At 40.0% G+C, this 26,384-nt stretch overlaps 2 protein-coding genes across 2 annotated transcripts; both read right to left on the minus strand.

Annotated features, from left to right (window-relative positions):
• Positions 1-2,432: 2,432 nt before the first annotated feature.
• Positions 2,433-7,697, minus strand: LOC148096884 (uncharacterized). The gene is made up of 2 exons (XM_087834202.1): positions 5,553-7,697; positions 2,433-5,414 (listed from the first exon to the last, which is right to left on the minus strand). The coding sequence occupies exons 1-2, from the start codon at positions 7,035-7,037 to the stop codon at positions 3,306-3,308; spliced, it is 3,594 nt and encodes a 1,197-aa protein (XP_087690328.1). The 5' UTR covers positions 7,038-7,697; the 3' UTR covers positions 2,433-3,305.
• A 10,104-nt stretch (positions 7,698-17,801) lies between these two features.
• asb8 (ankyrin repeat and SOCS box containing 8) lies at positions 17,802-23,444 on the minus strand. Its single transcript, XM_006785593.3, has 4 exons — positions 23,253-23,444; positions 22,234-22,410; positions 22,035-22,139; positions 17,802-21,367 (listed from the first exon to the last, which is right to left on the minus strand). Exons 2-4 carry the CDS (start codon positions 22,360-22,362, stop codon positions 20,732-20,734), a joined length of 870 nt encoding a protein of 289 aa, XP_006785656.1. The 5' UTR covers positions 22,363-22,410; positions 23,253-23,444; the 3' UTR covers positions 17,802-20,731.
• Positions 23,445-26,384: the final 2,940 nt, after the last annotated feature.

Consider the following 26,384-nt stretch of genomic DNA (forward strand, 5'->3'; position numbering starts at 1 on the left):
CTTAATTTGTTTCTCTTTTCATGTAAATCCTACTGCTAAGATGAATGATTCTAAAAGAAAACAACTATTTTATAGAGCGAAAAAGAACAAAAACATTTCTAAAATTAAGCAATTTCCTATCAAAATTGCTTAATAAACATTTATTTGATTTTATTAGTATTTTCCTTAAATGTGTTAAATATATATTTTCTCATCTAAATGTCCACTGAAATGTGAGCCTGGGGGCGGTAATGCGCCTTAACATTGGTTGCCAACCAAGAAGAAGAAGAAGCTGTTAGCCAGGAGGGAGGGGGTGAGCGAGTGAGTGAGTGAGTGATTCGTTTGCTCTATGATTCAGCACAGGAGGGAGGGGGTGAGCGAGTCCTGAGTGATTCGCTTACGATTCAGCACAGGAGGGAGGGGGTGAGCGAGTCCTGAGTGATTCGCTTACGATTCAGCACAGGAAGGGAGGGGGTGAGTAGCTCAAATGTGCTGTTAGCATGTTAGCAGAGCGATGCTACTGTGAACGGAGGAGCTATTTTCTTGATGTGAGCTTCTACTCAGGGTTTTTTCTTCCAGTTCAGAGCAGAATTTTTTTTGTTACGATACTGGATGTTGTGTTTTTCTCCACAATTATAATTATAAGCTAGATACATTGCTGCTAACAGCAACAGGGATGAGTCAGTGAGTCAGTTGGCCTTGTGAATCATGATTCATGAGTCAGTAAAGTGATTCTCGAGTATTGAACGATTCGTTCATGATTCGCGCATCACTACGTCAGACTTAACGACCGGATAAGGAGCAAAGAGTCGGCTCTAAGAGCCGTCTTGTTTCGACCAACACATCACCAACAACCATGATGAAAAACGCTAATCTGCTTCCATCACCATCAGCTGATTAACATTGAGCTGCTGCAGTCAACACCATCAAACTAATTTAGTGTTTAATGTTATGTTATTTAATGCTTTTATTTTTAAATCTTTACCAGAGCTTAAAGACTGTAGATGTTCACACCTGTTGTTAGAAAACCAAGCTCACAGCAGTATTTTTTTTATAACAGGAAATTTAATTTTTTATTGGTTACCGTGTTTATTACCACTTTTATCAGTAATGTACTTCCTATAAAATAAAGATTTGATAAGTTACCGGTTTATTGAAATCAGCTAGTGAACACATCGATCACTTTATTGAACTACACGCCTCACACTCTTGTGAACTTTGGTTACTAACAGCAGGTGTGAATGTTTGGAGTCCAAAACGCAGATAAAGATTAGAATAACAAGGCAATGTAAAATCAGTTTAATGCAGTTGACAGTAGCAGCTCAGATGGAAATCAGCCAATTGTGAGGGGAGCAGAGGACCAAAACTCTAAGAGTTGTGGGACAAGTGAAGAGAACACTTTTGGATTATTGTTAGCATAGAAGATGGAAATTTAAATAAATGTTAAATTTTAAAATTGATCATTGCCTCCTGTGCCTAAATAAATATATATATACTGAATACCAGTAAAAAAAAAATGAAGTAATGCACTCCTTTCAAGGATGCCCCAAAGACCATCACTTTTCAAAATAATAATAATAATAATCAGTAATACAAATAATATGAAAGTTACTTACATGTCAAAGATGGTGTTTGTGATCTTGAAGAATCTTAATGTGATAAGGAAATGAAAGAAAGTGCGTGAGGAAAATAAATACAAACATTTTTGTTTTTTCCCAGGATAATTCAATATAAAAGATTCACTTACTAAAAAAATGAACAGTGTAATTAAAAGTCTGAAAGGCACTGCATGTGTTTATATGGTAAACTGACTAATTCAAGCAGCAAACACTAGCAGTGCAAAAATGTATCTAACTAGCTGACAGACTTTAAAGTCACATGAAGATATATCAAAATGGTGACTTGTGCCAGAACAAATGACTTGACAGACATAAATCCTAAATTTCCTTTAAGTAAAAAATTGGTGACATAGTAATAAGTGGTCCCTAGTGGTTTTCAAATTATTACATGGCTTGTTAATTTTTTTATTAAATTATTAAGAAGCCAGATGACTTCAAAACATTTACTAAATTACTATAAAGCACTATCCAAACTTCAAAACAAAATAATATATATATATATATTTTTTTTAATTAATTACAAATACCTTATAGGAAAAGCTAAGAAAAGGTTGCAGAAGCACAGAAACCAACTGCCGTGTACGTTATAGTATGTAAATTCAAAAACTGTATAGAGAGAATGGCGCAATGAAAACAGAATAAGATAAGATAAACTTTATTGAGCAGAATATAGGCAGTAAGAGTTTTGTAATTAACTTTTAATTAAGTTTGTCAAAGACAATGACAGTAAATTAACCCAGTTCTACCTGCTTCTCTTTTCTCTAATACAGTAGAGTCTGATCTACTAAAAATCCTCATACTTGACAACACAATAAAACACAAGAAAAATCAGAATATGTTTGAGATTAGGATTTTTATTTGATGGTAAATCTATTTTTTTATGTCAGGTTTTTTTTTACATTTCATTTTGTTTTACTTTGATGCTATAATAGATGATTTTAAAATTCAGTTAAATCTAAGATTATATAGCATCGCAGCAAAACAAGAGTCTCCTCAAGGTGCTTTATAATGTAAGGTGAAAACCCTACAGTATTAGCAGGAAAATACCCAACAATCAAAAGATCCCCTTTGAGCAAGCACTAGGCGACAGTGGGGAGGAAAAACTCCTTTTATAAGGAGAAACCTCCAGCAGAACCAGGCTCAAGAAGGGGCGGCCATCTGCTGCGACCGGTTGGGGGTGATGGAGAGACAATATAGGGAGACAAGATGAAATATACTTCTGTTGGCCAATTACATTGTTTTTGAATAAATTATTAAATGCTTCGAGATCTTTAAAGAAGCATTGTAGTGTGTGTGTGTTTGTGTGTGTGTGTGTGTGTGTGTGTGACATGCACTGGCTGCTTAGCTTACCTGCACATTTTTCCAAACACGAGGCTGCGAGAGAGACCATGCGTCGAAGGTTTTTTGTGGTTGTCATTTTTCCACTGACAGCAGGATCTGACCGTAAATCTGGGTTGTAAATCCACTCGGCGACGGTAGATAGGAAAAACTCCCTTTAAAGGAAGAAACCTATTGCAGAACCAGGCTCAGGGAGGGTCACCTGCCTTGACTAGTTGGGGGGGGGGGGGGGAGAAAAAGGATGAAGAAGGGAGGGGAGAAAGAAAAATTGGAGAATGATGGAGAGGTGGAAGGAGAGAAAGGGCAAGAGGGGAGGTATAGGGGTGAGGAGATGAGAAAAGCGGTGGAGGAAGACCAGGCTATGCCGCCTCATGATCCAGTGAGGAAGCAGGAGGGTCCCTCCTCCTGAAAAACCAGAAGCGTTCCTCCTTCTTTTTCAGCCACTGTTCCTGGAGCTCGTTTTTTCTGTAGGATGAGGGTTTTCAGTTCTTCGGTTGTTACTGTAATTTCCTCCTCAAGTTTCTTGCATTTTTTCTCCAGTTCTGTAATCAGTCTTGCAATGCACTGCTTTGCTTGATTAAACATTATTCCCCAGGCCTCATTTATGATGTCCACGTTGGGCTGCTTCTGTTGGTTCACCAGCATTTCCTTGTGCCTTTCTTCCAAGTCTTTATTTCGGCCTTCCAGTTCTCTGTATTCAGTGACCAGTTGTTTCTTCTCATGAAGCACTTGTGCATTTCTGTGCAGTGCTTCATTAATCTTTACTTGCAAGACATCATTTTGTTTCTTCATGTTGTGAAGTTTGCATTCCATCTCTTTCTCCTTTATGTCCTGCTGTTTCTTCTCTTGAAGAAACTCTTGGTTTTCCTCCAGGGCTTCATCAAGCTGTACTTGCAGCTGCTGTTTCAAGTTGACAGCATCTTGGAGTTTCCCAGAGATCTCCAGACTAACAGCTTGCGCTTGTTGAAGCTGGCAGGACATTGTTCTTAACTCATGCCTGTTCTGCTTCTTTTCTGTCATCAGACTTGCAATGCGCTGCTTTGCTTGATTAAACATTATTCCCCAGCCCTCATTTATGTTATCCACGTTTGGCTGCTTCTGTTGGTTCACCAGCATTTCCTTGTGCCTTTCTTCCAAGTCTTTATTTCGGCCTTCCAGTTCTCTGTATTTAGTGTCCAGTTGTTTCTTCTCATGAAGCACTTGTGCATTTCTGTGCAGTGCTTCATTAATCTTTACTTGCAAGACATCATTTTGTTTCTTCATGTTGTGAAGTTTGCATTCCATCTCTTTCTCCTTTATGTCTTGCTGTTTCTTCTCTTGAAGAAACTCTTGGTTTTCCTGCAGGGCTTCATCAAGCTGTACTTGCAGCTGCTGATTCAGGTTGACAGCGTGTTGGAGATTCTGTTGGTTCACCAGCATTTCCTTGTGTCTTCCTTCCAAGTCTTTATTTCGGCCTTCCAGTTCTCTGTATTCAGTGTCCAGTTGTTTCTTCTCATGAAGCACTTGTGCATTTCTTTGCAGTGCTTCATTAATCTTTACTTGCAAGACATCATTTTGTTTCTTCATGTTGTGAAGTTTGCATTCCATCTCTTTCTCCTTTATGTCTTGCTGTTTCTTCTCTTGAAGAAACTCTTGGTTTTCCTGCAGGGCTTCATCAAGCTGTACTTGCAGCTGCTGATTCAGGTTGACAGCGTGTTGGAGATTCTGTTGGTTCACCAGCATTTCCTTGTGTCTTCCTTCCAAGTCTTTATTTCGGCCTTCCAGTTCTCTGTATTCAGTGTCCAGTTGTTTCTTCTCATGAAGCACTTGTGCATTTCTTTGCAGTGCTTCATTAATCTTTACTTGCAAGACATCATTTTGTTTCTTCATGTTGTGAAGTTTGCATTCCATCTCTTTCTCCTTTATGTCCTGCTGTTTCTTCTCTTGAAGAAGCTCTTGGTTTTCCTCCAGGGCTTCATCAAGCTGTACTTGCAGCTGCTGTTTCAAGTTGACAGCATCTTGGAGTTTCCCAGAGATCTCCAGACTAACAGCTTGCGCTTGTTGAAGCTGGCAGGACATTGTTCTTAACTCATGCCTGTTCTGCTTCTTTTCTGTCATCAGTCTTGCAATGCGCTGCTTTGCTTGATTAAACATTATTCCCCAGCCCTCATTTATGTTATCCACGTTGGGCTGCTTCTGTTGGTTCACCAGCATTTCCTTGTGCCTTTCTTCCAAGTCTTTATTTCGGCCTTCCAGTTCTCTGTATTTAGTGTCCAGTTGTTTCTTCTCATGAAGCACTTGTGCATTTCTGTGCAGTGCTTCATTAATCTTTACTTGCAAGACATCATTTTGTTTCTTCATGTTGTGAAGTTTGCATTCCATCTCTTTCTCCTTTATGTCCTGCTGTTTCTTCTCTTGAAGAAACTCTTGGTTTTCCTGCAGGGCTTCATCAAGCTGTACTTGCAGCTGCTGATTCAGGTTGACAGCGTGTTGGAGATTCTGTTGGTTCACCAGCATTTCCTTGTGTCTTCCTTCCAAGTCTTTATTTCGGCCTTCCAGTTCTCTGTATTTAGTGTCCAGTTGTTTCTTCTCATGAAGCACTTGTGCATTTCTTTGCAGTGCTTCATTAATCTTTACTTGCAAGACATCATTTTGTTTCTTCATGTTGTGAAGTTTGCATTCCATCTCTTTCTCCTTTATGTCTTGCTGTTTCTTCTCTTGAAGAAACTCTTGGTTTTCCTGCAGGGCTTCATCAAGCTGTACTTGCAGCTGCTGATTCAGGTTGACAGCGTGTTGGAGATTCTGTTGGTTCACCAGCATTTCCTTGTGTCTTCCTTCCAAGTCTTTATTTCGGCCTTCCAGTTCTCTGTATTCAGTGTCCAGTTGTTTCTTCTCATGAAGCACTTGTGCATTTCTTTGCAGTGCTTCATTAATCTTTACTTGCAAGACATCATTTTGTTTCTTCATGTTGTGAAGTTTGCATTCCATCTCTTTCTCCTTTATGTCCTGCTGTTTCTTCTCTTGAAGAAGCTCTTGGTTTTCCTCCAGGGCTTCATCAAGCTGTACTTGCAGCTGCTGTTTCAAGTTGACAGCATCTTGGAGTTTCCCAGAGATCTCCAGACTAACAGCTTGCGCTTGTTGAAGCTGGCAGGACATTGTTCTTAACTCATGCCTGTTCTGCTTCTTTTCTGTCATCAGACTTGCAATGCGCTGCTTTGCTTGATTAAACATTATTCCCCAGCCTTCATTTATGTTATCCACGTTGGGCTGCTTCTGTTGGTTCACCAGCATTTCCTTGTGCCTTTCTTCCAAGTCTTTATTTCGGCCTTCCAGTTCTCTGTATTCAGTGTCCAGTTGTTTCTTCTCATGTAGCACTTGTGCATTTCTTTGCAGTGCTTCATTAATCTTTACTTGCAAGACATCATTTTGTTTCTTCATGTTGTGAAGTTTGCATTCCATCTCTTTCTCCTTTATGTCCTGCTGTTTCTTCTCTTGAAGAAGCTCTTGGTTATCCTCCAGGGCTTCATCAAGCTGTACTTGCAGCTGCTGTTTCAAGTTGACAGCATCTTGGAGTTTCCCAGAGATCTCCAGACTAACAGCTTGCGCTTGTTGAAGCTGGCAGGACATTGTTCTTAACTCATGCCTGTTCTGCTTCTTTTCTGTCATCAGACTTGCAATGCGCTGCTTTGCTTGATTAAACATTATTCCCCAGCCCTCATTTATGTTATCCACGTTGGGCTGCTTCTGTTGGTTTATGAGACTTTCCTTGTGCCTTTCTTCCAAGTCTTTATTTCGGGCCTCCAGTTCTCTGTATTTAGTGTCCAATTGTTTATTCTCATGAACCATTTCTGCATTTCTGTGCAGTGCTTCATTAAGCTTTACTTGCAAGACTTGTTGGTTCTTGACAAACCCATTGTGCCTTTCTTCCAGCTGTTTATTATGGGTCTCCATTTGTCTGCACTGCTCTTCAAGTTGAATCTTCTCTGCTTGGATTTGTTTAATCCTGTCCTCTAGATTTTGGTTTACCTGCCTACTTTCAGCTGATGGGGAATTTGGCTGTGCACCCTCGAGAGGACAGCCAGCGTAAGCTTGTTGTTTTTTGCTGTGTTTTCTTTCAGACATGTTGTAGTCTTGATAAAATGACTGTTTCAAAATGTTTCTAAGGCGTACGTTTGAATGCTGCGAACACGAGTGCTGCGAATAAACTGACTAAATGTTTAGGATTCCACCCCTATTTAAGGCTTTCAGATCAAAGGGATATTTTGATCGTAGTATGATGTCATACTACGTGCCTTTGATCGTAGTATGATGTCATAGGAATTAGGCTGTCACATGACATAACTGAATGAGGATTCTTTTTTTTTTAGGTGAGTTTAGTTTTATTCTGTTATTTTTAGCTTTTAGCTTCTATTTTTCTCATTTTTAACATTTATATTTTTAAAATTATTCAACTTTATTCAACAAAAATTTCCCATGTATTTCAGTGGAAAGACCCTTCAAATTCTCATTCAACTTACTCCTCTTTAAACTCTTACCACTTCCACATACATTGACATAGAGCCACCATTCAAACTTTAAAACAAAGCCAAAACATTCAACTATTCAACTTGCATTTATATTTTCAACATCTATTATACTTTTTCTTCAGTTCCAGTTTAAATGTCATCCTTTTTTTTCCAGCCGTTTCAGAGTTTATAATGGGTGTGTATGGGACGGAATGTTGGCGCTAGAGTGAGACAGCTCAACTACCAGAGTGAGAGGAGGGGGGGAATTAATCTTAAAATCTTTTCTTAAAACTGCTGCTGTGTCCACAATGTTCGCTCTACAGCCATCATTTTACCCTCAAAACGTAGCCATCGCTGTCTTCTTTCATCCAATGTGTGTATTATTGTAATAGGTGTTATGGTTCTTTCATAAATGTCACCAATGCACAGCCTCCTCCCTCCAACTCTTCCATAGACTCCAATGTTAAAATGGCTCAGAAAGTTTGTTTGAAAATCAGAGGTACAGGCTGTCTTTACACTGTCACCATGTCCATATAATAAACTCCACAGGCATGAAAACTGAGAAATCAGTAGAGTAGACATTGCTGGTGCTCACGGTGAAAGAATTTTGTCAATACGACTTGTACTTTTCATTTGGGAACGATTTGTTTTGGGCTGACTTTTCTGTTCATTTTAAGCAGCAGAAGTGAGGCGCATGTCTGTGTGCGTGCCATTGGGTGCAGTCACTATAGCAACCAGGCTCACATCTGCCTGCTTAACGAGCTCTCTCTGGGCCTTTCTCAATATGCGTACTTGTGCGTACTTGCGTTCTCGTGTACTCGTGATACGTCATCAGTCGGAGACCAAGTACTGTTCCAATTCGAAGTACGCATCAAGCTGAGAACGCGAAAAAGTCCCGGATGTGTTCTTGCTCCGCCCGTTTTATCGAGCATGCATCGGTGGTGACTTGTGTGGACTTGGTACAGCTAAATATCCCAGAATGCATTTCGTCCAAAACTCAAACGCGGCAATGGCGGACGAGCGGGGCTGAAAACTTTTAAATATTACTCTTTCTGGGTCACAAAATAAACTTTTAAGTTCTTTTCAAGCGAGAATGTAGCTGTGTAAACTTCAAATATCTGCTCAGTTTATCAAGATATCATATATTTCCAAACGAGGTCCAACGTTTTCGGAGACGTCTGTGACCCGCCAGCTCCATAGCAGACAGCGAGGTCGAGGATTATTACAGCCGGCGAGAACAGCGGACTCCCGGCAGATCGTTTTAAACCCCGCCGCGGTCTTTTCGCTACTCAGGTTAAACAAACCCCAAACCCCAGTAGCTGTCTATTGTATTGAGTGTCCACTAAAATAAAAATAAAAGCGTTCTAACATCTCACCTGCTTGTTTTTATTAAGGTATGTACACGTATGTACATGTACACTATTTTTATTAATAGAGATTTCACTACTGAGGTTAAACATGATATAAAAGTCACTTAGATCACTTCTAAATGTCAATGTTTGGCTTATTTCGGCTTTTTATTTGTTCCTGAGTAAACCGGTTTGGCTGTGATTAAAGTTAAGCTTCATAACATATTACTCACAGTTAAATTAAGGACGGCAGTAAAAACTCCGGACCTGTGACATCATCAAGTACGCTGGTGTTCCAATTGTACAAATTGCGAGTCCGTGCTCGCGTTCTCGGCGAGTCCGTACTCCCGTGCGTTCTCGGCGAGTACGTACCCGCCGAGAACGCGAGTACGTACTCGCGTACTTGAGAATTGAGAAAGGGCCTCTCACTCTGCCAAGGTTAAACCTAAAAATGTCTGCTGCAGCTAAGCAGTTGTAGTAAGATTAACTTTTTCAATAGGTACAATAAAACAGATTTGACAGGGTTTTGCCACAGATTAATAGTTTGTCAGTAGTTAGTATATGCCAACTAAGTAGAGCATTGTGATTGGCACACAGGTTTTTCAGATCTGGGCAGTTGGAGTCAGTTGATGACTTTAAAATCATCCTTTCTGACTGGATAATTAAAGCTCACAGCATCTACCTGTCTGTAGTTGATTTTCCCACATTTTAATTAACGTTTAACTAATCTAATCTCATTTAATGTCTCTGTTTATAGTCTGTACAGTTTATCTCCCCACTAACACACTTAAAGTAGTCTTAAAATGAAACCCACAAAACAGTTCAAGATTAAATACTTTTTATTTGCTCATGTAATGCCAGTTGCCGTGTTTTTCTGTATGTCACTCATTTCCTTATACTCGGGAAAAAAGTACCAATTTGTACACTAGTCTAGTGTATTTTTTCCCTCTATCTCTCTATGGTCGTGTCCAAATTCATGGGCTGCATCCTCCTGAGGCCGCATTTGTAGACCGATTACGTCACAGCGACGCGCCGAAGGCTGTCCAAATTCGTAGACTCCTCCGAATGCAGCCGACAAATGCGTCCCCCTTTTCCCCGAATTTGAAGGATGGGTCGGGTGTGTCCTTCGTGGCCTACCATATCCCAGAATTCATAGCGCGGCCCAGCCAAACTCCAGTTTCCAATAATGGCGGCCGCTACTAAGTTTTAAAATTACTCTTACTAATCTTTCTGGGTCACAAAATAAACTTTTAACATATTTTCAGGCAAGAAAGTAGCTGTGTAAACATCAAATATCTGCTCGGTTTATCAAGATATCGCATATTTGCAAAAGTGCTTCGACGTTTTCGGAGCATCTGCTACCCACCAGCTCGATAACAAGCCGGGAGCTCGAGGGTCACTGAAGCCGCCGAGAACGGCACAACTCCCGGCACATCATTTTCAGATCACCGCGGAGTTTCGCTACTCAGGTTAAACGCAATATATAAGTCACTTAGACAACGTAAAAATGATATTGTTGGGCTTTTTTCAGTGTTTTATTTGTTCGTGAGTAAATCGGTTTGGCCGAGATTAAAGTTATTAGATTAGATAAAATAAAGCTTTATTAATCCCCCGGGTGGGTTCCTCTGGGATTTTCACACAGCTGAATAAACGTCAAACAGAAAACTGATTAAACAGAAGTGCGAGACGGTCGAGAATTTACGCCAGTGTCCTGTTATATTTTAGATAGCAAGGAGCAGACGGCCGAGTTTACTAAACTCCACCGAGACAGCGCTGACGCTAATCAGAAGGTTAGACCGTCCAATTTCCCCAGCCGTTTACTTCCGGCCTACCCGACCTTCTGAGGACCCGGCCCACGTAGACCGCGAAGGCCGGGTCCTCAGGAGGATGCAGCCCATGAATTTGGACACGACATATGTCTCTCACACACAGAGACCAACACACAGACATGTTCAATGATCAAATTTCCAAGCACTACTTGAATGCCTCATCTGTTTTTAACCCATCACTGGACCAACTGTCGTCATTAGTGATGGTAAATTTGATTCTTTTTACTGAATCGAGTTTTAATGAGTAACTCACCAAAGTGACTCGTATTTTTTGAATCATTTGATTCACTGAGTCAGTTGACCAGAGAGTGCAAAAAATGTACATTTTCACTCAAACTTAATTTGTTTCTCTTTTCATGTAAATCCTACTGCTAAGATGAATGATTCTAAAAGAAAACAACTATTTTATAGAGCGAAAAAGAACAAAAACATTTCTAAAATTAAGCAATTTCCTATCAAAATTGCTTAATAAACATTTATTTGATTTTATTAGTATTTTCCTTAAATGTGTTAAATATATATTTTCTCATCTAAATGTCCACTGAAATGTGAGCCTGGGGGCGGTAATGCGCCTTAACATTGGTTGCCAACCAAGAAGAAGAAGAAGCTGTTAGCCAGGAGGGAGGGGGTGAGCGAGTGAGTGAGTGAGTGATTCGTTTGCTCTATGATTCAGCACAGGAGGGAGGGGGTGAGCGAGTCCTGAGTGATTCGCTTACGATTCAGCACAGGAAGGGAGGGGGTGAGTAGCTCAAATGTGCTGTTAGCATGTTAGCAGAGCGATGCTACTGTGAACGGAGGAGCTATTTTCTTGATGTGAGCTTCTACTCAGGGTTTTTTCTTCCAGTTCAGAGCAGAATTTTTTTTGTTACGATACTGGATGTTGTGTTTTTCTCCACAATTATAATTATAAGCTAGATACATTGCTGCTAACAGCAACAGGGATGAGTCAGTGAGTCAGTTGGCCTTGTGAATCATGATTCATGAGTCAGTAAAGTGATTCTCGAGTATTGAACGATTCGTTCATGATTCGCGCATCACTACGTCAGACTTAACGACCGGATAAGGAGCAAAGAGTCGGCTCTAAGAGCCGTCTTGTTTCGACCAACACATCACCAACAACCATGATGAAAAACGCTAATCTGCTTCCATCACCATCAGCTGATTAACATTGAGCTGCTGCAGTCAACACCATCAAACTAATTTAGTGTTTAATGTTATGTTATTTAATGCTTTTATTTTTAAATCTTTACCAGAGCTTAAAGACTGTAGATGTTCACACCTGTTGTTAGAAAACCAAGCTCACAGCAGCATTTTTTTTATAACAGGAAATTTAATTTTTTATTGGTTACCGTGTTTATTACCACTTTTATCAGTAATGTACTTCCTATAAAATAAAGATTTGATAAGTTACCGGTTTATTGAAATCAGCTAGTGAACACATCGATCACTTTATTGAACTACACGCCTTACACTCTTGTGAACTCTGGTTACTAACAGCAGGTGTGAATGTTTGGAGTCCAAAACGCAGATAAAGATTAGAATAACAAGGCAATGTAAAATCAGTTTAATGCAGTTGACAGTAGCAGCTCAGATGGAAATCAGCCAATTGTGAGGGGAGCAGAGGACCAAAACTCTAAGAGTTGTGGGACAAGTGAAGAGAACACTTTTGGATTATTGTTAGCATAAAAGATGGAAATTTAAATAAATGTTAAATTTTAAAATTGATCATTGCCTCCTGTGTCTAAATAAATATATATATACTGAATACCAGTAAAAAAAAAAATGAAGTAATGCACTCCTTTCAAGGATGCCCCAAAGACCATCACTTTTCAAAATAATAATAATAATAATCAGTAATACAAATAATATGAAAGTTACTTACATGTCAAAGATGGTGTTTGTGATCTTGAAGAATCTTAATGTGATAAGGAAATGAAAGAAAGTGCGTGAGGAAAATAAATACAAACATTTTTGTTTTTTCCCAGGATAATTCAATATAAAAGATTCTCTTACTAAAAAAATGAACAGTGTAATTAAAAGTCTGAAAGGCACTGCATGTGTTTATATGGTAAACTGACTAATTCAAGCAGCAAACACTAGCAGTGCAAAAATGTATCTAACTAGCTGACAGACTTTAAAGTCACATGAAGATATATCAAAATGGTGACTTGTGCCAGAACAAATGACTTGACAGACATAAATCCTAAATTTCCTTTAAGTAAAAAATTGGTGACATAGTAATAAGTGGTCCCTAGTGGTTTTCAAATTATTACATGGCTTGTTAATTTTTTTATTAAATTATTAAGAAGCCAGATGACTTCAAAACATTTACTAAATTACTATAAAGCACTATCCAAACTTCAAAACAAAATAATATATATATATATTTTTTTTAATTAATTACAAATACCTTATAGGAAAAGCTAAGAAAAGGTTGCAGAAGCACAGAAACCAACTGCCGTGTACGTTATAGTATGTAAATTCAAAAACTGTATAGAGAGAATGGCGCAATGAAAACAGAATAAGATAAGATCAACTTTATTGAGCAGAATATAGGCAGTAAGAGTTTTGTAATTAACGTTTAATTAAGTTTGTTAAAGACAATGACAGTAAATTAACCCAGTTCCTCATACTTGACAACACAATAAAACACAAGAAAAATCAGAATATGTTTGAGATTAGGATTTTTATTTGATGGTAAATCTATTTTTTTATGTCAGGTTTTTTTTTACATTTCATTTTGTTTTACTTTGATGCTATAATAGATGATTTTAAAATTCAGTTAAATCTAAGATTATATAGCATCGCAGCAAAACAAGAGTCTCCTCAAGGTGCTTTATAATGTAAGGTGAAAACCCTACAGTATTAGCAGGAAAATACCCAACAATCAAAAGATCCCCTTTGAGCAAGCACTAGGCGACAGTGGGGAGGAAAAACTCCTTTTATAAGGAGAAACCTCCAGCAGAACCAGGCTCAAGAAGGGGCGGCCATCTGCTGCGACCGGTTGGGGGTGATGGAGAGACAATATAGGGAGACAAGATGAAACATACTTCTGTTGGCCAATTACATTGTTTTTGAATAAATTATTAAATGCTTCGAGATCTTTAAAGAAGCATTGTAGTGTGTGTGTGTGTGTGTGTGTGTGTGTGTGGGGGGGGGGGGGGGTGGGGGGGGTGGAGGGGTCAAGCTGGTCTTTTAGTCATCGCTGCTGCCCTTAAAGCAGCTCCTAAACGGCTTCATTAAAGCTTTTCCCACTGCTCGAAAGAACCTTGTAATTTTAGACTTCAGTGTGGGCTTGAGTACAACCTCAACAATCATGTCCAGGAGATCCTGAAAAAGTTCATCAAAAGTGGAATCATCTGGTGTAAGAGCCGAGTGTACAAACTGATCTGCAGAGTCAAGCTCCTTTATAAGGGCTTTACTCATTTTCTTTAGAATCCGCCGTTTGTTATTTTTAAGAGCACTCAGATATCCTGGGATTCTGACCTTATCTAGAAGCAGATCTGTAAGACGCCTGGTGATCGCTTCGTATTTTTCTATATTCAGAGTCTCTGTGTCGAAACTACATTTCTCCAGGAGCTTATCTAACAGACAGTTAATGAAGTCTCTGACAATTTTCTCAGTCTCCTCCTGTAAGTTTTTAGAGGTTGATGGCTGACTTTGAGCTTCTGTAAGCCCAGCTTCAGTGATTGGTTCAGGCTCAGGGCTGGTTTCTGGGGGTGGGCCCTGCAGGTCTCCTGTCTCCTCCTGTAAGCTTTTAGAGGTTGATGGCTGACTTTGAGCTTCTGTAAGCCCAGCTTCAGTGATTGGTTCAGGCTCAGGGCTGGTTTCTGGGGGTGGGCCCTGCAGGTCTCCTGTCTCCTGCTGTAAGCTTTTAGAGGTTGATGGCTGACTTTGAGCTTCTGTAAGCCCAGCTTCAGTGATTGGTTCAGGCTCAGGGCTGTTTTCTGGGCGTGGGCCCTGCTCTAGTACACTCACGCAGGAGACTGTTTCATTTTTGGGAGGACAATCTGGACATGACTCTGGTTCAGACAGTCTGTCATTTTCTTTTTGCTCTGTTGGAGTCAGTGCTCTTAAAATCACATCCTGGATGTCTCCCACGGCACCAGAAATCTTGTCACTTTGGACAGTTTGATCCAAAGCATCATTCTTTAACCACAGAAGAGTGTTTTGCAAAAACTTTTGCACTGAGTCTTCTACAGTCACATAGAGGACCTCGGGCGAAAAGGGTAACTCATCTGTTGGCTCTGCAGACCTAGAGATCACAGAGTCTGAAAGACGTTTTCCTGATAGCATCACAGGGAGTACATATCTTTCAGTTGACTGGAGATGGTCATACACTTTATCTGTCAACTCCCTGGAAAACATCTCAGTTGCCTTTATCTTTTCCAGGGGGTTCCAGATAAGGTTAAAATGTTCTGGCCCGTTTAATTGATTAAACATTTGTTCGAGAATGGGTTTGATGGTGTTATAATCAACTGGGGAAGAACTTTTAAGCGTGCTATCCATCACTGGTGTGTTTACATAGCTACAAAAAGAACTGTAGTTGTCCATACAATCTGCTCTCTGATCATCAAGAGACTTGACCGGTTCGTGGAGACAGACGAAGAACCTTTTGTTTTTCTTCACCAGGTGTTTTATCTCTCTGATCAGTTTGTAAAACTGCTTTTTGGCAAAAGCGCAGAAGTGGTCTTTGTGCAGCTTTTGGTCATTGCTTTTTCTGGGTGGGATGCGTGACGCGAAAAAGTTTTTCACCTTTTGGATAATTAACTGCTCATTAAAAGCAGGTTTGCGTGAGTCACATTTCTCACCAGATGTGACATCTTCACCATCAGAAGACTGCAGATTATCAATTATTGTGTTTACAATGTCAGCTGCAGCTATTTGTGCTGGCGTGCTGGGACGCTGGAGACTTTCAGCTGTCTCAGTTTCTGTGTCATCTTCGGCATTCGAATTCTTCAGAGTGTCAAATATTGCATTGACAACATCAGCCACGATCACTTCACCTGGGGTGCTGGAACGACTTTCCGCCATCTCTCCAGTTTCACTTTCTTTTTTCTCTACAGGCGTCATGTCATTTTCATCCTTATTGTCCTCTGTGATTCCTGTGTCTGTGCTCCATTTGGTGAGAGCGCTGCTCACCTCCTCAACAACCATTGCCTTCTCAGAGATCTTTGATTCAGGACTCTCTGCTCTTGAATTAGACGGGCTAGCAGAACTAGCTGCGCCGCCCTTTGACATGCGCTGGCTGCTTAGCTTACCTGCACATTTTTCCAAACACGAGGCTGCGTGAGAGACCATGCGTCGAAGGTTATATGTGGATATCATTTTTCCACTGACATAAACAGCAGGATCTGACCGTAAATTCGGGTTGTTTAAGAGTAGAGTCACAGCTGAGTTAACCTTTTCTGAGATCTCCGATTCAATCAGTTTTGTCAGCGTCTTACTGGACGGACAGTTTTCATGGGGGATGTTAAGAGCGATGCCGATGCTGGTTGAAAGAGAGTCTCCCAGCGACGGAGCTATTTTTGCCACAGGTATGCTAATATCTGTTTGGGACAATTCGTCTGTCATTAACTCCTGAAATGTGGGAAGTACAGATTTCAGGATGCCGGTAGAAACTATCTGAATGATTTCGGTTATCATATCAGCCAGTAATGCTTGGAGATCAGAGTCCCAGATTCCCTGTTCAATCATTCCCCATTGTACCTGGGAGAACTGATCGAAACACTTGGTTAAAGTAGGTAAAATATGCTCGGGAATAATGGGGATAGAGCCTGTAGTCTGAAATTCAGCCATTGTGGACGTTTCTGTTTCAGTAAAATTATTTGAAGGACTTTGAAAATCGAAGTTTCTAGAGTGTGAAGATCGCGGTCTGTACATCTCATTTACTTAACGGTAAGTAGTAGATTGTGAGGGCGGGGCGGGGTTTATATAAGGGCTCAGTTGACTGTAACGTCACGGGCACGTCAAAGCGTTCGCTACGTCACAGGCGATCAAAGCGTTCGCGTCTTCACGTCGCACGCATGCGCACTGTCTGTGTTTTGAACTCCCACGCACAGGCTGCCCGACTTGAACCGCTAATAAATTCTTACATACACATCTTGTTGGTGTAAAATACAGTATCATGCTCCTCATACAATGTAATATTTTCACATTTATTATTTGACAAAAAAAAGGGAAAAAATATTAAAGAAGTTATTTAATTTGCTTTAGAAAAAAAATGTTTTAGTGATTGAATGTTATGTCTGATTAATTTCTGAATTCTCAGACTGGTCCAGTGTGCAGGCCAAAATATGGGTATAAAAAGATGAATTCAGTTCCTTTGACTTTTAGTTTTAAACAAGTTTTTGCCAGATTTAAAAACAATATTTGTGCTTTCCTGTTATTAATGACTGCTGGTCTAATAAATGTTTTAAGCATTGTATCAGTATGATATGTATTCATTCTAATACACAAAACTATTTATACAATTTTTTGCACAATTCGTTGGTTTGATAAATTAATCTTGGAACACTCCTGTGAGTAAAGCTGGCATACAAACATGAAATCACTTAAAATACAAGAAAAGGATCTTTTATAAAGCCCACTGAGCCTGGACATAAACCCAAAGCTACCTGAGAGTTTCTTAAAAACAGGTATATGAGATGAATAAACTCCTAGAGAGAAAAAATGAAACAAAGTTTGATTTATCAAATCTGCTTATGAACTAAACAATAGTAGTAAAGCACTCCCGGTTCTCCCGAGTGATCACTGAACAAGCTTTTCTTCTTTTCATCGTGGAAACATTCACGTGATCTTTTTTTTTGTTTTGTTTTGTTTTTGCATTCTTTCCCACACACTGAAGTAACGGTATAATTGGTCATTTCTTTGACTTAAATATGTTTGTCAAGAGCTTTCCCCAGAAAAAAAGCATTTAGCATTTTAAAATGTAAAATTAAATACAAACCTTATGTTTAACTGTTGTAAATAGCATTTCTATCATAACTCCATCGATACTCTGGGTATTTTTTGCACTACAATTAGAAATTACTTCACAAATACTAAGTATAAATATATTATCCGTTTCCTCTGAACTGCTCGCTGTAGCCGCTGTGATCCACTCCAATATGCGTACTAAAACTCTTATTTTTTATTATTCATGCCCTTGAGAGAATATGTTAGATGCAGAAGATCATGAATATTACTTCTGAATTTAGGTTATACACCCACTGGTCACTTTATTAGGTACACTTTTCAACTGTACATTAACACAAATATCAGCCAATTACATGGCAACAACTCAATGCATTTTGGCAATTAGAGATGAAGACGACCTGATGAAGTCCAAAATGCACATGAGAATGGGAAAGAAGAATAGTTGGACTGCTTAGACCTAATAGGAAGGGAACAGTAACTCAAATAACCACTCCGTATGCAAAAGAGCATCTCTGAACATGGAACCACAAAGCATAAGGGCTACAGCAGCAGTAGACCACACCGTATGCTACTCCTGACAGCTGAGAACAGGAAAGTGAAGCTTGCCTAAAACAAAGCACAAAGGATTTGAAAAAACGCTGTCTGGTCTGATGAGCGTAGGGTCCGAAAAAAACAACAACATGAAAGCACGGATCTATCCTGCCGTGTAACTGTTAAGTCTGTCGGTGGTGTAATGGTGAAGGGATATTTTCTTGGCACACTTTGGACCACTTAGTAACAACTAAGCATCATTTAAATGCCACAGTCTGAGTGTTATTGCTGAACATGTCCGTCCCTTTATAACCACAGCGTAGCTATCTTCTGAAAAATGCACCATGTTACAAAGCTCAAATCATCTCAAACTGGTTTCTTGTACAATGACAATGAGTTCACCAGAGCACGCTTGGGATGTGGTGGATCGGGTGCTTCACATGATGGACCTGTGGCCCTCAAATCTGCCCAACTATGTGATGTCGTCATGTCAATATGGCCCAAAATTTCTTAAAAATGTTTCCAGCAGGCGAACCTTGTTATGAAGAATTAAAGAAGCTCTGAAAGTAAAAAAGGGGTCCAACCCAGTACTAGCAAGATGCATCTAAAGAAAGTAACACGTGAGTGTATATTTTGACAAACCTACATATGTTGTTATGTTATGTTCAGTTCATGGTAGCCTGTAGCCATGCACTGAGCTTTAATAATTGCACTCGGTCTATGGTCTCTTTAATGAAAGATATTTGACATGCCAGAAGCAGGAACAAAGTTTTAAAAAAACATCATGACTTGTGTTTTAAAACGCTGTCACTGTGAATGTTTGGTCATCAGTCACAGTGCTTACTGTGCCAGTTTGTTATTAGATATAACCTGTGTTGTATATGCATATTGTAAAGCAATCACAGCGCTGTCAATAACAGGTATAGACATTAAGTATTCTCTATTAGATGTAATTAATTGCGACTTGATATATATGAGCTATCAATGTGTGATTTTTGTGAAGAGCAGAGAGAAAAGAGTGAGCTGGAATATAAAGGCATTTACTTGCAGTATGTTTACAAAGAAGAAGAAGAAAAAAAGCACCTTTGCTGGTGTACACAAGACATGATCTAGAGGTTAACTTTTACACATTTGTAGAAAGGCAAACATAATCAAGCACAGAAATTGTCAGATTGTAGACAAGTGCTTTAACAAATTGCAAGTTAGTGAATCCTTCAAAGACACAAACTTAGTCATCATGCCATATCATGGTCCTAATACATAACAATTTAAAATAAAGTCACTTTCAAATATCCTGCAAAATGTTGGACCAGCGAGCACCCTTGAAACACAAACTTTTGCAAGTTAAGACTGAAAACATCCACTGATAATAAAAACAAAACAAAAAACAACAACTTTATTCCTTATTGGCAACTGGAACTGAACCTTTTTATTTCATTTTATTAAAATATAGACCAAATAAATACTAAATCACAAGACTGCAGACTTGCTAGAGCAGAATAACTTCCAAAGACTATGGAGGCAAAGTTAGTGTGCCTGGCACATCATGTGAAACCAGTAATAGTTACCAACCTTCTGCTGCATCGACATAAATAAAACTGCTGCCATCTGGCATAATTTCTAATCTGCTCAAGTGTTTTCTTCTATCCATTCATCCATTTTTGAGCCTCACATTTTTTTTGGTGGGGTGGGGCTATCCATCCCAGCAGTCACAGGACAAAAAGAACGGTGCAACCCCAACAGGCCGCCAGTCTGCCACAGAGCTAACACAGAGAAAAACGAACACTCGCAGCCAATTCTCTAGTTAACCTGACATGCATGTTCTCAGAGCGTGGGAGTAACCTGGAGTAACCCAGAGAAAACCACGCAGGCATGGGGAGAACATGAAAACTTCACACCAGCCATCCAGTGGATTCAAAACGAGGACGTTCTTGCTGTGTTAACCCCCACACTCTGTTTTCTTTAAATCTGATGTGTTTACTTCTATTGGTATATCAAAAATGACTGCAGCGTGAGCTCTTCAGGGTGTCTGAGGGAAAGGTGACCACTCCAACTCCAACATATAAACCACCTTCACACGACACAGGACAGCATGCACCAATGGCCATGAGTCCTCATTCATCAACTGTTTGTTTCACTCTAAAAAGGTATAATGAGCATATACTCATTCTGTAATTTATGACTTTCCTCATTGTCTGTGGCAAACTCTTTTAAATTATATTTACATTTTAAAAAGTAACATTCATACTTCCTGTGAATTTAGCAGGCAAGATGATAACTTTAATTTCTGACTATTCATGAACCAAAACAGCTGGATGATTGGATGCAAAAACATACACCGTTACTATGGTGGAGCTGAATAAACCTGATGTTATACTTTCTTTCTGCAAAGAAAGTGAGAAAGATTTCCTTAAAACAGGCTTTGAGATACTCAACGCATGAGGAGAATGAACTGGTGCCAACTTGATTCGACAAATTTAAATATATTCATCTGCACTTCACTCACTGCGTATTTAGATTTTTTGTAAAGAAAAATACATTAAGTTCATTATTCCTCCTATCACATATATTGTAATAAATTGCAGAAAGGTTGGACAACTCTTTAATTCCGTGGAGACACTTCCTTGCAGTGTGATGAGCTCTTTAATAATGAGCCAGTGAGGTCTGAGGAAACAGCTTCATTCTCAGTCTCTCAACAGCAGATAGTCTTTGATAGTCTCTGGTAAAGGAAGCTCTTTGACAGCCGTGGGGAGGAATTGCACTCCGAGACTTTGCCGTACTGCACAGCGTGCCAGAGAGCGAAGCGTGGGCGCCTGAGCCACCATGTTGGTCAGCCTCGCCAGCAGCTGGGGATCTTTACTCAGCTCCCTGGGAAGGGTGCCATCGGCCCGTCGAATCTCAAACCTCCCTGCTGCTCGACACAGTAGCTCCAAACACTCTTCCTCTTGTTCGGTGCCCAGGCCTCGGGCCAACAGGGCCACCAGCCGGGAGATAGGGGTCTGGCCCTTCAGGTTAGTTACATGGACCTGCGCTCCATAGTCTAATAGCACTTTGACACTTTCAAGGTTGCCTTTCATTGCTGCCCAGCTAAGAGGTGTGTCATTGTTATAGTCACGGGCATTGGGACAGGCCCCGCTCTCCAGCAGGGCCCTTACACACTCAGGATTATCTTTGAAGGCGGCCCAGTGAAGAGGAGTGTCTTTATTGCCATCCAGGGCATTTGGCTGGGCTCCATATTCCAACAGCAGCTCCACACAGCTCTCATCCTTCTCTGCTGCATAGTGCAGTGCTGTACGATTATAGCCATCCAAAGCATTTACCTGATGAGAAAATTCAGTATAATGAGCAGTCTTATGCCAACAAGACTTAATTAAATAGCACAAAGCTGCAGGGTGCCCTGAGAAGTGACTGTGTAGGCATCTCAACACCTGCCAGATATTTTGGCTCATGTGCTGCAGCACAGATGTAAAACGAGGGTGAAATGGAATAACCAGATGATTCAGAAATTGTTTGCACCATTAAATTATATCAAAAGCAAAAGAACAACAGTCTACCAAATAGTCCAAATGAAAACTGCTCAGTGATCATCTAAAGAAACAGGGAATGAATGTGAATGCTGTGAGACCTGAAAGTAAAACTCAATTTATAGAGGATAGTTTCCATTAAATAATTGTAACAATTAACCCTTTAAATTCTCCCATATCCCCACCACATATACACAGTACTACTAAAATAAACTGATACAATTTCACTATCTTTCCAGACAGCCAGTGGTTTCAGATCATGACTCAACATGAATCCTTCAGTGTAAACAATGCTAGGTTTCTTCTTTACCTTTTAAAAGCTTTTAACCCTTGTCCTGCTCACACTTACACTGACTGTGTTTGCATGCATACTTACCCGCCTTAAGGCCAAAACCTTTAAAGGTGCCGAATAAATCTAAAGTGAATATGAAAAACTTCCGTGTGCAAGTCAGCTGTAACATACCTCTGCCCCCTTCTCCAGCAGCAGCTCCACACAGTCAGCATCAGCAACCATACAGGCACAGTGCAGGGGTTTGAGTGTGCCATGCATCCGATTCACATCAGCACCCTTAATCAGCCAGGAAATAACAATATCAACATGACACTCGTGACACTACAGGGGATTGTTTACGTCAGTTTGACTGGAAGATAAGCAAGCCTACCTTACGGATAAGATCCTCAACATTGTCGTGCGGGAATGAGCGAATGGCTGCAATTGTTCGGATGAGCCGCTCAGACAGGGAATATTTACTCTGAATGCTTTGCATGATGTACCACATAGTAGAGCTCATGTGTAACAGAAGAGCATTGCACCCAGGCAGGGGTGACGCTATGGCACACTGAAACACAGTTTTTAAAAATTACTTGATTACAACTTCTAAGACACAGTGAATCTTAAATAAGTCAACAGAATATAAAACAGACATTTCACAGTTTATCGTGCCTAAGTATGCACGCAGACCTGTTTTATTCAGTATACCAGTGCTTTGGTTTGATGAGTTATATGCTTGCTATAAATACAAAATATTTTCAATTCACATACAGAATGTGTTAGAAATTGTTTAACTAAAGACCGAAATTTCACACAGCTTTGTTAAATTACCAAAATTAATATTTAAAATGATCTTTCCCGACTATTATCTGTTTGGGTGTGGGTTGGACACGATGTCTTGTCGTATAATCTAGATGGTGGAAGGCTCAGCTGTAATCTGGGAGATGACACCCAACTTTATTTTGCTGTTGCTACCTAACTGAAGTAGATACGAGCCACTTGTCAGCCATATATATATAAGCAGCTATCGCCGCTGCTTTTAACAAATGACTGACACACACAGCTAACCTTAGCTCACTCTGCAAAAATAAACAAAGTCTGCAACAATGACACAAGGTTTACAATCAAGTAAAAGCTTTAACGTTGACGTAGAAACCACAAGGGTTACTTCGCGCTGACCGGTGGAGTTTATAGGCAAAAGAAAAACAATCATACCCGGCTACACTTCCCACTATCCTGCTAGCTAGGCTAGCTAGCTGCGAGGTAATGTTAGCTTCAAGATGCAGGAACAAACGACACTCACAGACGGAGAAAAACTGCTGACATAATTACCAACTACTTGTAAACTCGCCTTCCAACACAGCTCGCACGAATCAACAAGAATTAAACAATGCTGGTGAAAACCCATACCGTTTACAGTCCACGGCTTGAAGGTCTGGCAGGTTACTGTATAGACCGACCGATGCTAGCTTTCACATAAACACGAAACGTCACCACTAGGGCCACGCCCTCTGTCTCGAACCTCGGTATTTAAACGCGGGCAGAGCGGACGCTGACTGTCCGCAGTAATTTGGTATAACCTGACATTTTCTCTGAACACCGAGGTTTACGGGGCCTGGCACAACTTCACGTCCCCGCCAAGTGTACTCACTTATCCCAATAAAAGCATGTATGACGGCACGGCAGGCTACCACCGGCGTGCCACGGATTCTTTCAGTTTATGTCCATGTTAGGGGCTCAGCTAGCAGAAATAGCGGCAGAGGAGGTGGGGAGTTGGACTCCGATGATCAGGAGAGTACTAGCTAAGGATAAGCAGTTTTTATCATCTTCTTACTTTATCCCTAAGGTTTAACCTAATCCTGAACCTGATAGTCCCATGCCGACATCAACCCTCAGTATACGAGCCTAAAAATGGGTAGCCGAACCACATATAGGCCATACGTCAGTGGCGGATCTAGAAAATTTCACATTGCGGGGGGGGGGGGGGCAAAATGTCTTGGCAGGGTGGTACATACCTCTTCAGAAAAATATGTCAAAATCCCCTATACGTAAACAGAATCAAGAAATTATTGACAAAAACACTTAAAAATTATTTATTGTATCATTATCTCATAAGAAAACAAAGGCTATAAGAGGCTTTTGGACAAACAAGCAATTAGTTTGTACAAGGTGGGCAGCTTAGGGGGCAAGGCTCTACAGCAGGAGGGAAGCTCCCCCCTCCCCTACAAAATATGTGCTAATTTTATTTTTTTGTTGTTGTTGTTTTCCAGCAATTATGAATCATCATAAGAGTGCATGAAGCCAAATGAAATTTGTCATTCAGGTGGGAGGCAGAGAAAAATTTTTATGGAGTGACACAATACTTATTAACACCACCTGTGGCATTGCAGTGAAAACTCTAGACCCTGTACCAGCTGAAATGCATGAATCCATTCTCTTGCGCTTATCCTTGTTGGGGAGGGGGCTGAAGCCTATCCAAGCTGTCTCAGGGCGAGAGGCAGGGTACACTCTGGACAGGTCGCTAGTTTGCTGCAGGGCAAAGAAAGAGACAAACAACCATTCACACTCACATTCACACCTATGGGCAATTTAGAGTTACCAATTAACCTATTCCCACTAACTGCATGTCTTTGGAATTTGTGAGGAAGCCGGAGTACCTGGAGAGAACCCACGCAAACACGGAAAGACCCTGGCCTGATGGTGGAACTGAGACCAACAAAATTTCTGATCCACTGGGATTTCCCCCTACAGCCATTTACTGAGAATGGTCTGATAAAATGATATTCACCATGTGGCAGGTCTGTGTCAAAATGACTTGTTGGTGGCAGAGGTGCCAGCCAGCTTTGAGCCAATAGTCACTCAAATAACCACTTGCTACAACAAAAGTATGAGGAAGAGCCTCTGAACACATTGGACCGTGAAGCAGATGTGCTACAGGAGCAGAAGACCACACTTCTGAAGACTGAAGCTGTAATACACACAATTTCACAGTGGAAGACTGGAAAAATGTTGTCTGCTCTTTTTGACTTTAAATGTTTTAAAAAGAATAAAATAAAAATAAACAATGTAACAAATGATCAGAGATGCAGGATAGTCAGTCTGTAGTTCTATTAACAGCTTGATACACTAAAAGAAAACATATGTTTCATGTATGTGCTTAAAACAAAACAACAGTAATAAATGTGACACTGGGAAGCCAAATCAAAATAATTTATTTTTGGTGACATTTCATACAGTTCTAAGATTGTGTCTCAAACACTTGGTTGATTCATGACTACATTTCCATTTGCCACCCCAACCCAAATTAACAGAAAATAACCCAAACATATTGGGGGGCAAGGGGGGGGAGCAAATCCTGTAGGTATTTTTGCAAGCCTGTCAACATCAACCATATGCTTCTAAAATGATTTCACATTACTCATGAGTAAGATTCTTTTTAAAAACAAAGTTAGTGCATTTCTTTAATTATACTAAATCACTAGCTGCTCATACTTATTAATGAAAAAAACAAAACAAAAAACAGCTCCAGTGATTGGATACTCGTTTACTGCATTACTAATCCCAAAGTCAACGCAACAAGTATTTTCTCTCAGCTGACATCTTGATCGGTACAGAAATGTCATATGTGATTTTTTCATTTTTGCCAATGCGATTTCACACAACTTTGGGGAAACCAGCCTACCAAGATTGGGAGAAAAGCGCTGCATTAGAATTAAAATAAATAAATTTAAGAAAGCAATACATACAGTGAGTCAAACTTCAAATTCTAAGTTAACCTGTTTGTTTTCCAAAACTTAGAAGAAAAAAAACAAAAGGAAAACAAAACAAAACAGCAAACTCACCCTAAAAGCACAAAACAATCTGGTGGATTGACTGGTCAAAAGCCTCCCTCCGTAAATGCAATACTAGAACAATTACATTCTCCCACACACGTTTCTAGTGAAGGGTTATTACAATATAGCATAGGTTACTACACCTCTACAGCTTTTTCAAAATCCAGTTTCACTGGGCCAAAGAGTTCCCCCAAAGATTACATTAGCAGACCTCATCAATAAAAATCTAAACTTTATCCTAGCACACTATAATCGCAGCCAGCTGGCACGTAGCACGTGAAAATATTCCAATTTCCTTTATACCCACAACTTGGCTGCCTGATAGTAAATAGCTATCATCATTAGCTAACAGCACTCAGTCTATTTTTTTTGACATTATGCCATTGTTAAGAACAAATTCACAGATAAGCTTAACCTGGATATCCCGTGATGATGATGATGATGATGTAGAAAAGCCAAACCTTGCCTAAAACCACTAGGCGCACCAAGCAGTCAAATCTTAGCAAAAACCTATTTGTTTTTCCTCATGAAAACACACGAACCCCCCAAAAAACAAAACCCACAACAAAACATGTAAACAGAGAACCTGACTGATAATCAACATGACAATATTCTGAATTCATCGGGAACAGTTAAACTCAAAACACGTAAAACTCAACGTGAAAAACTTTGGACCAGGCTAGCAGGTTCACCGCGGCTAACAGCCCAG

Source organism: Neolamprologus brichardi, chromosome 20 (genome assembly GCF_056152115.1).
Source record: "Neolamprologus brichardi isolate AB-2024 chromosome 20, ASM5615211v1, whole genome shotgun sequence".
Classification (NCBI taxonomy): domain Eukaryota; kingdom Metazoa; phylum Chordata; class Actinopteri; order Cichliformes; family Cichlidae; genus Neolamprologus; species Neolamprologus brichardi.

Excerpts from the sequence above, each read along its gene's own strand:
- LOC148096884 (XM_087834202.1), bottom strand. The coding sequence starts at position 7,037 with ATGTCTGAAAGAAAACACAGCAAAAAACAACAAGCTTACGCTGGCTGT. Across the intron at positions 5,415-5,552 it reads AACAAAATGATGTCTTGCAA|AATCTCCAACACGCTGTCAA; the intron begins GTAAAGATTAAT and ends GTGAACCAACAG.
- asb8 (XM_006785593.3), bottom strand. The coding sequence starts at position 22,362 with ATGAGCTCTACTATGTGGTACATCATGCAAAGCATTCAGAGTAAATAT. Across the intron at positions 22,140-22,233 it reads TTGAGGATCTTATCCGTAAG|GGTGCTGATGTGAATCGGAT; the intron begins GTAGGCTTGCTT and ends TGGCTGATTAAG. Across the intron at positions 21,368-22,034 it reads TGCTGGAGAAGGGGGCAGAG|GTAAATGCTTTGGATGGCTA; the intron begins GTATGTTACAGC and ends TTTTCTCATCAG.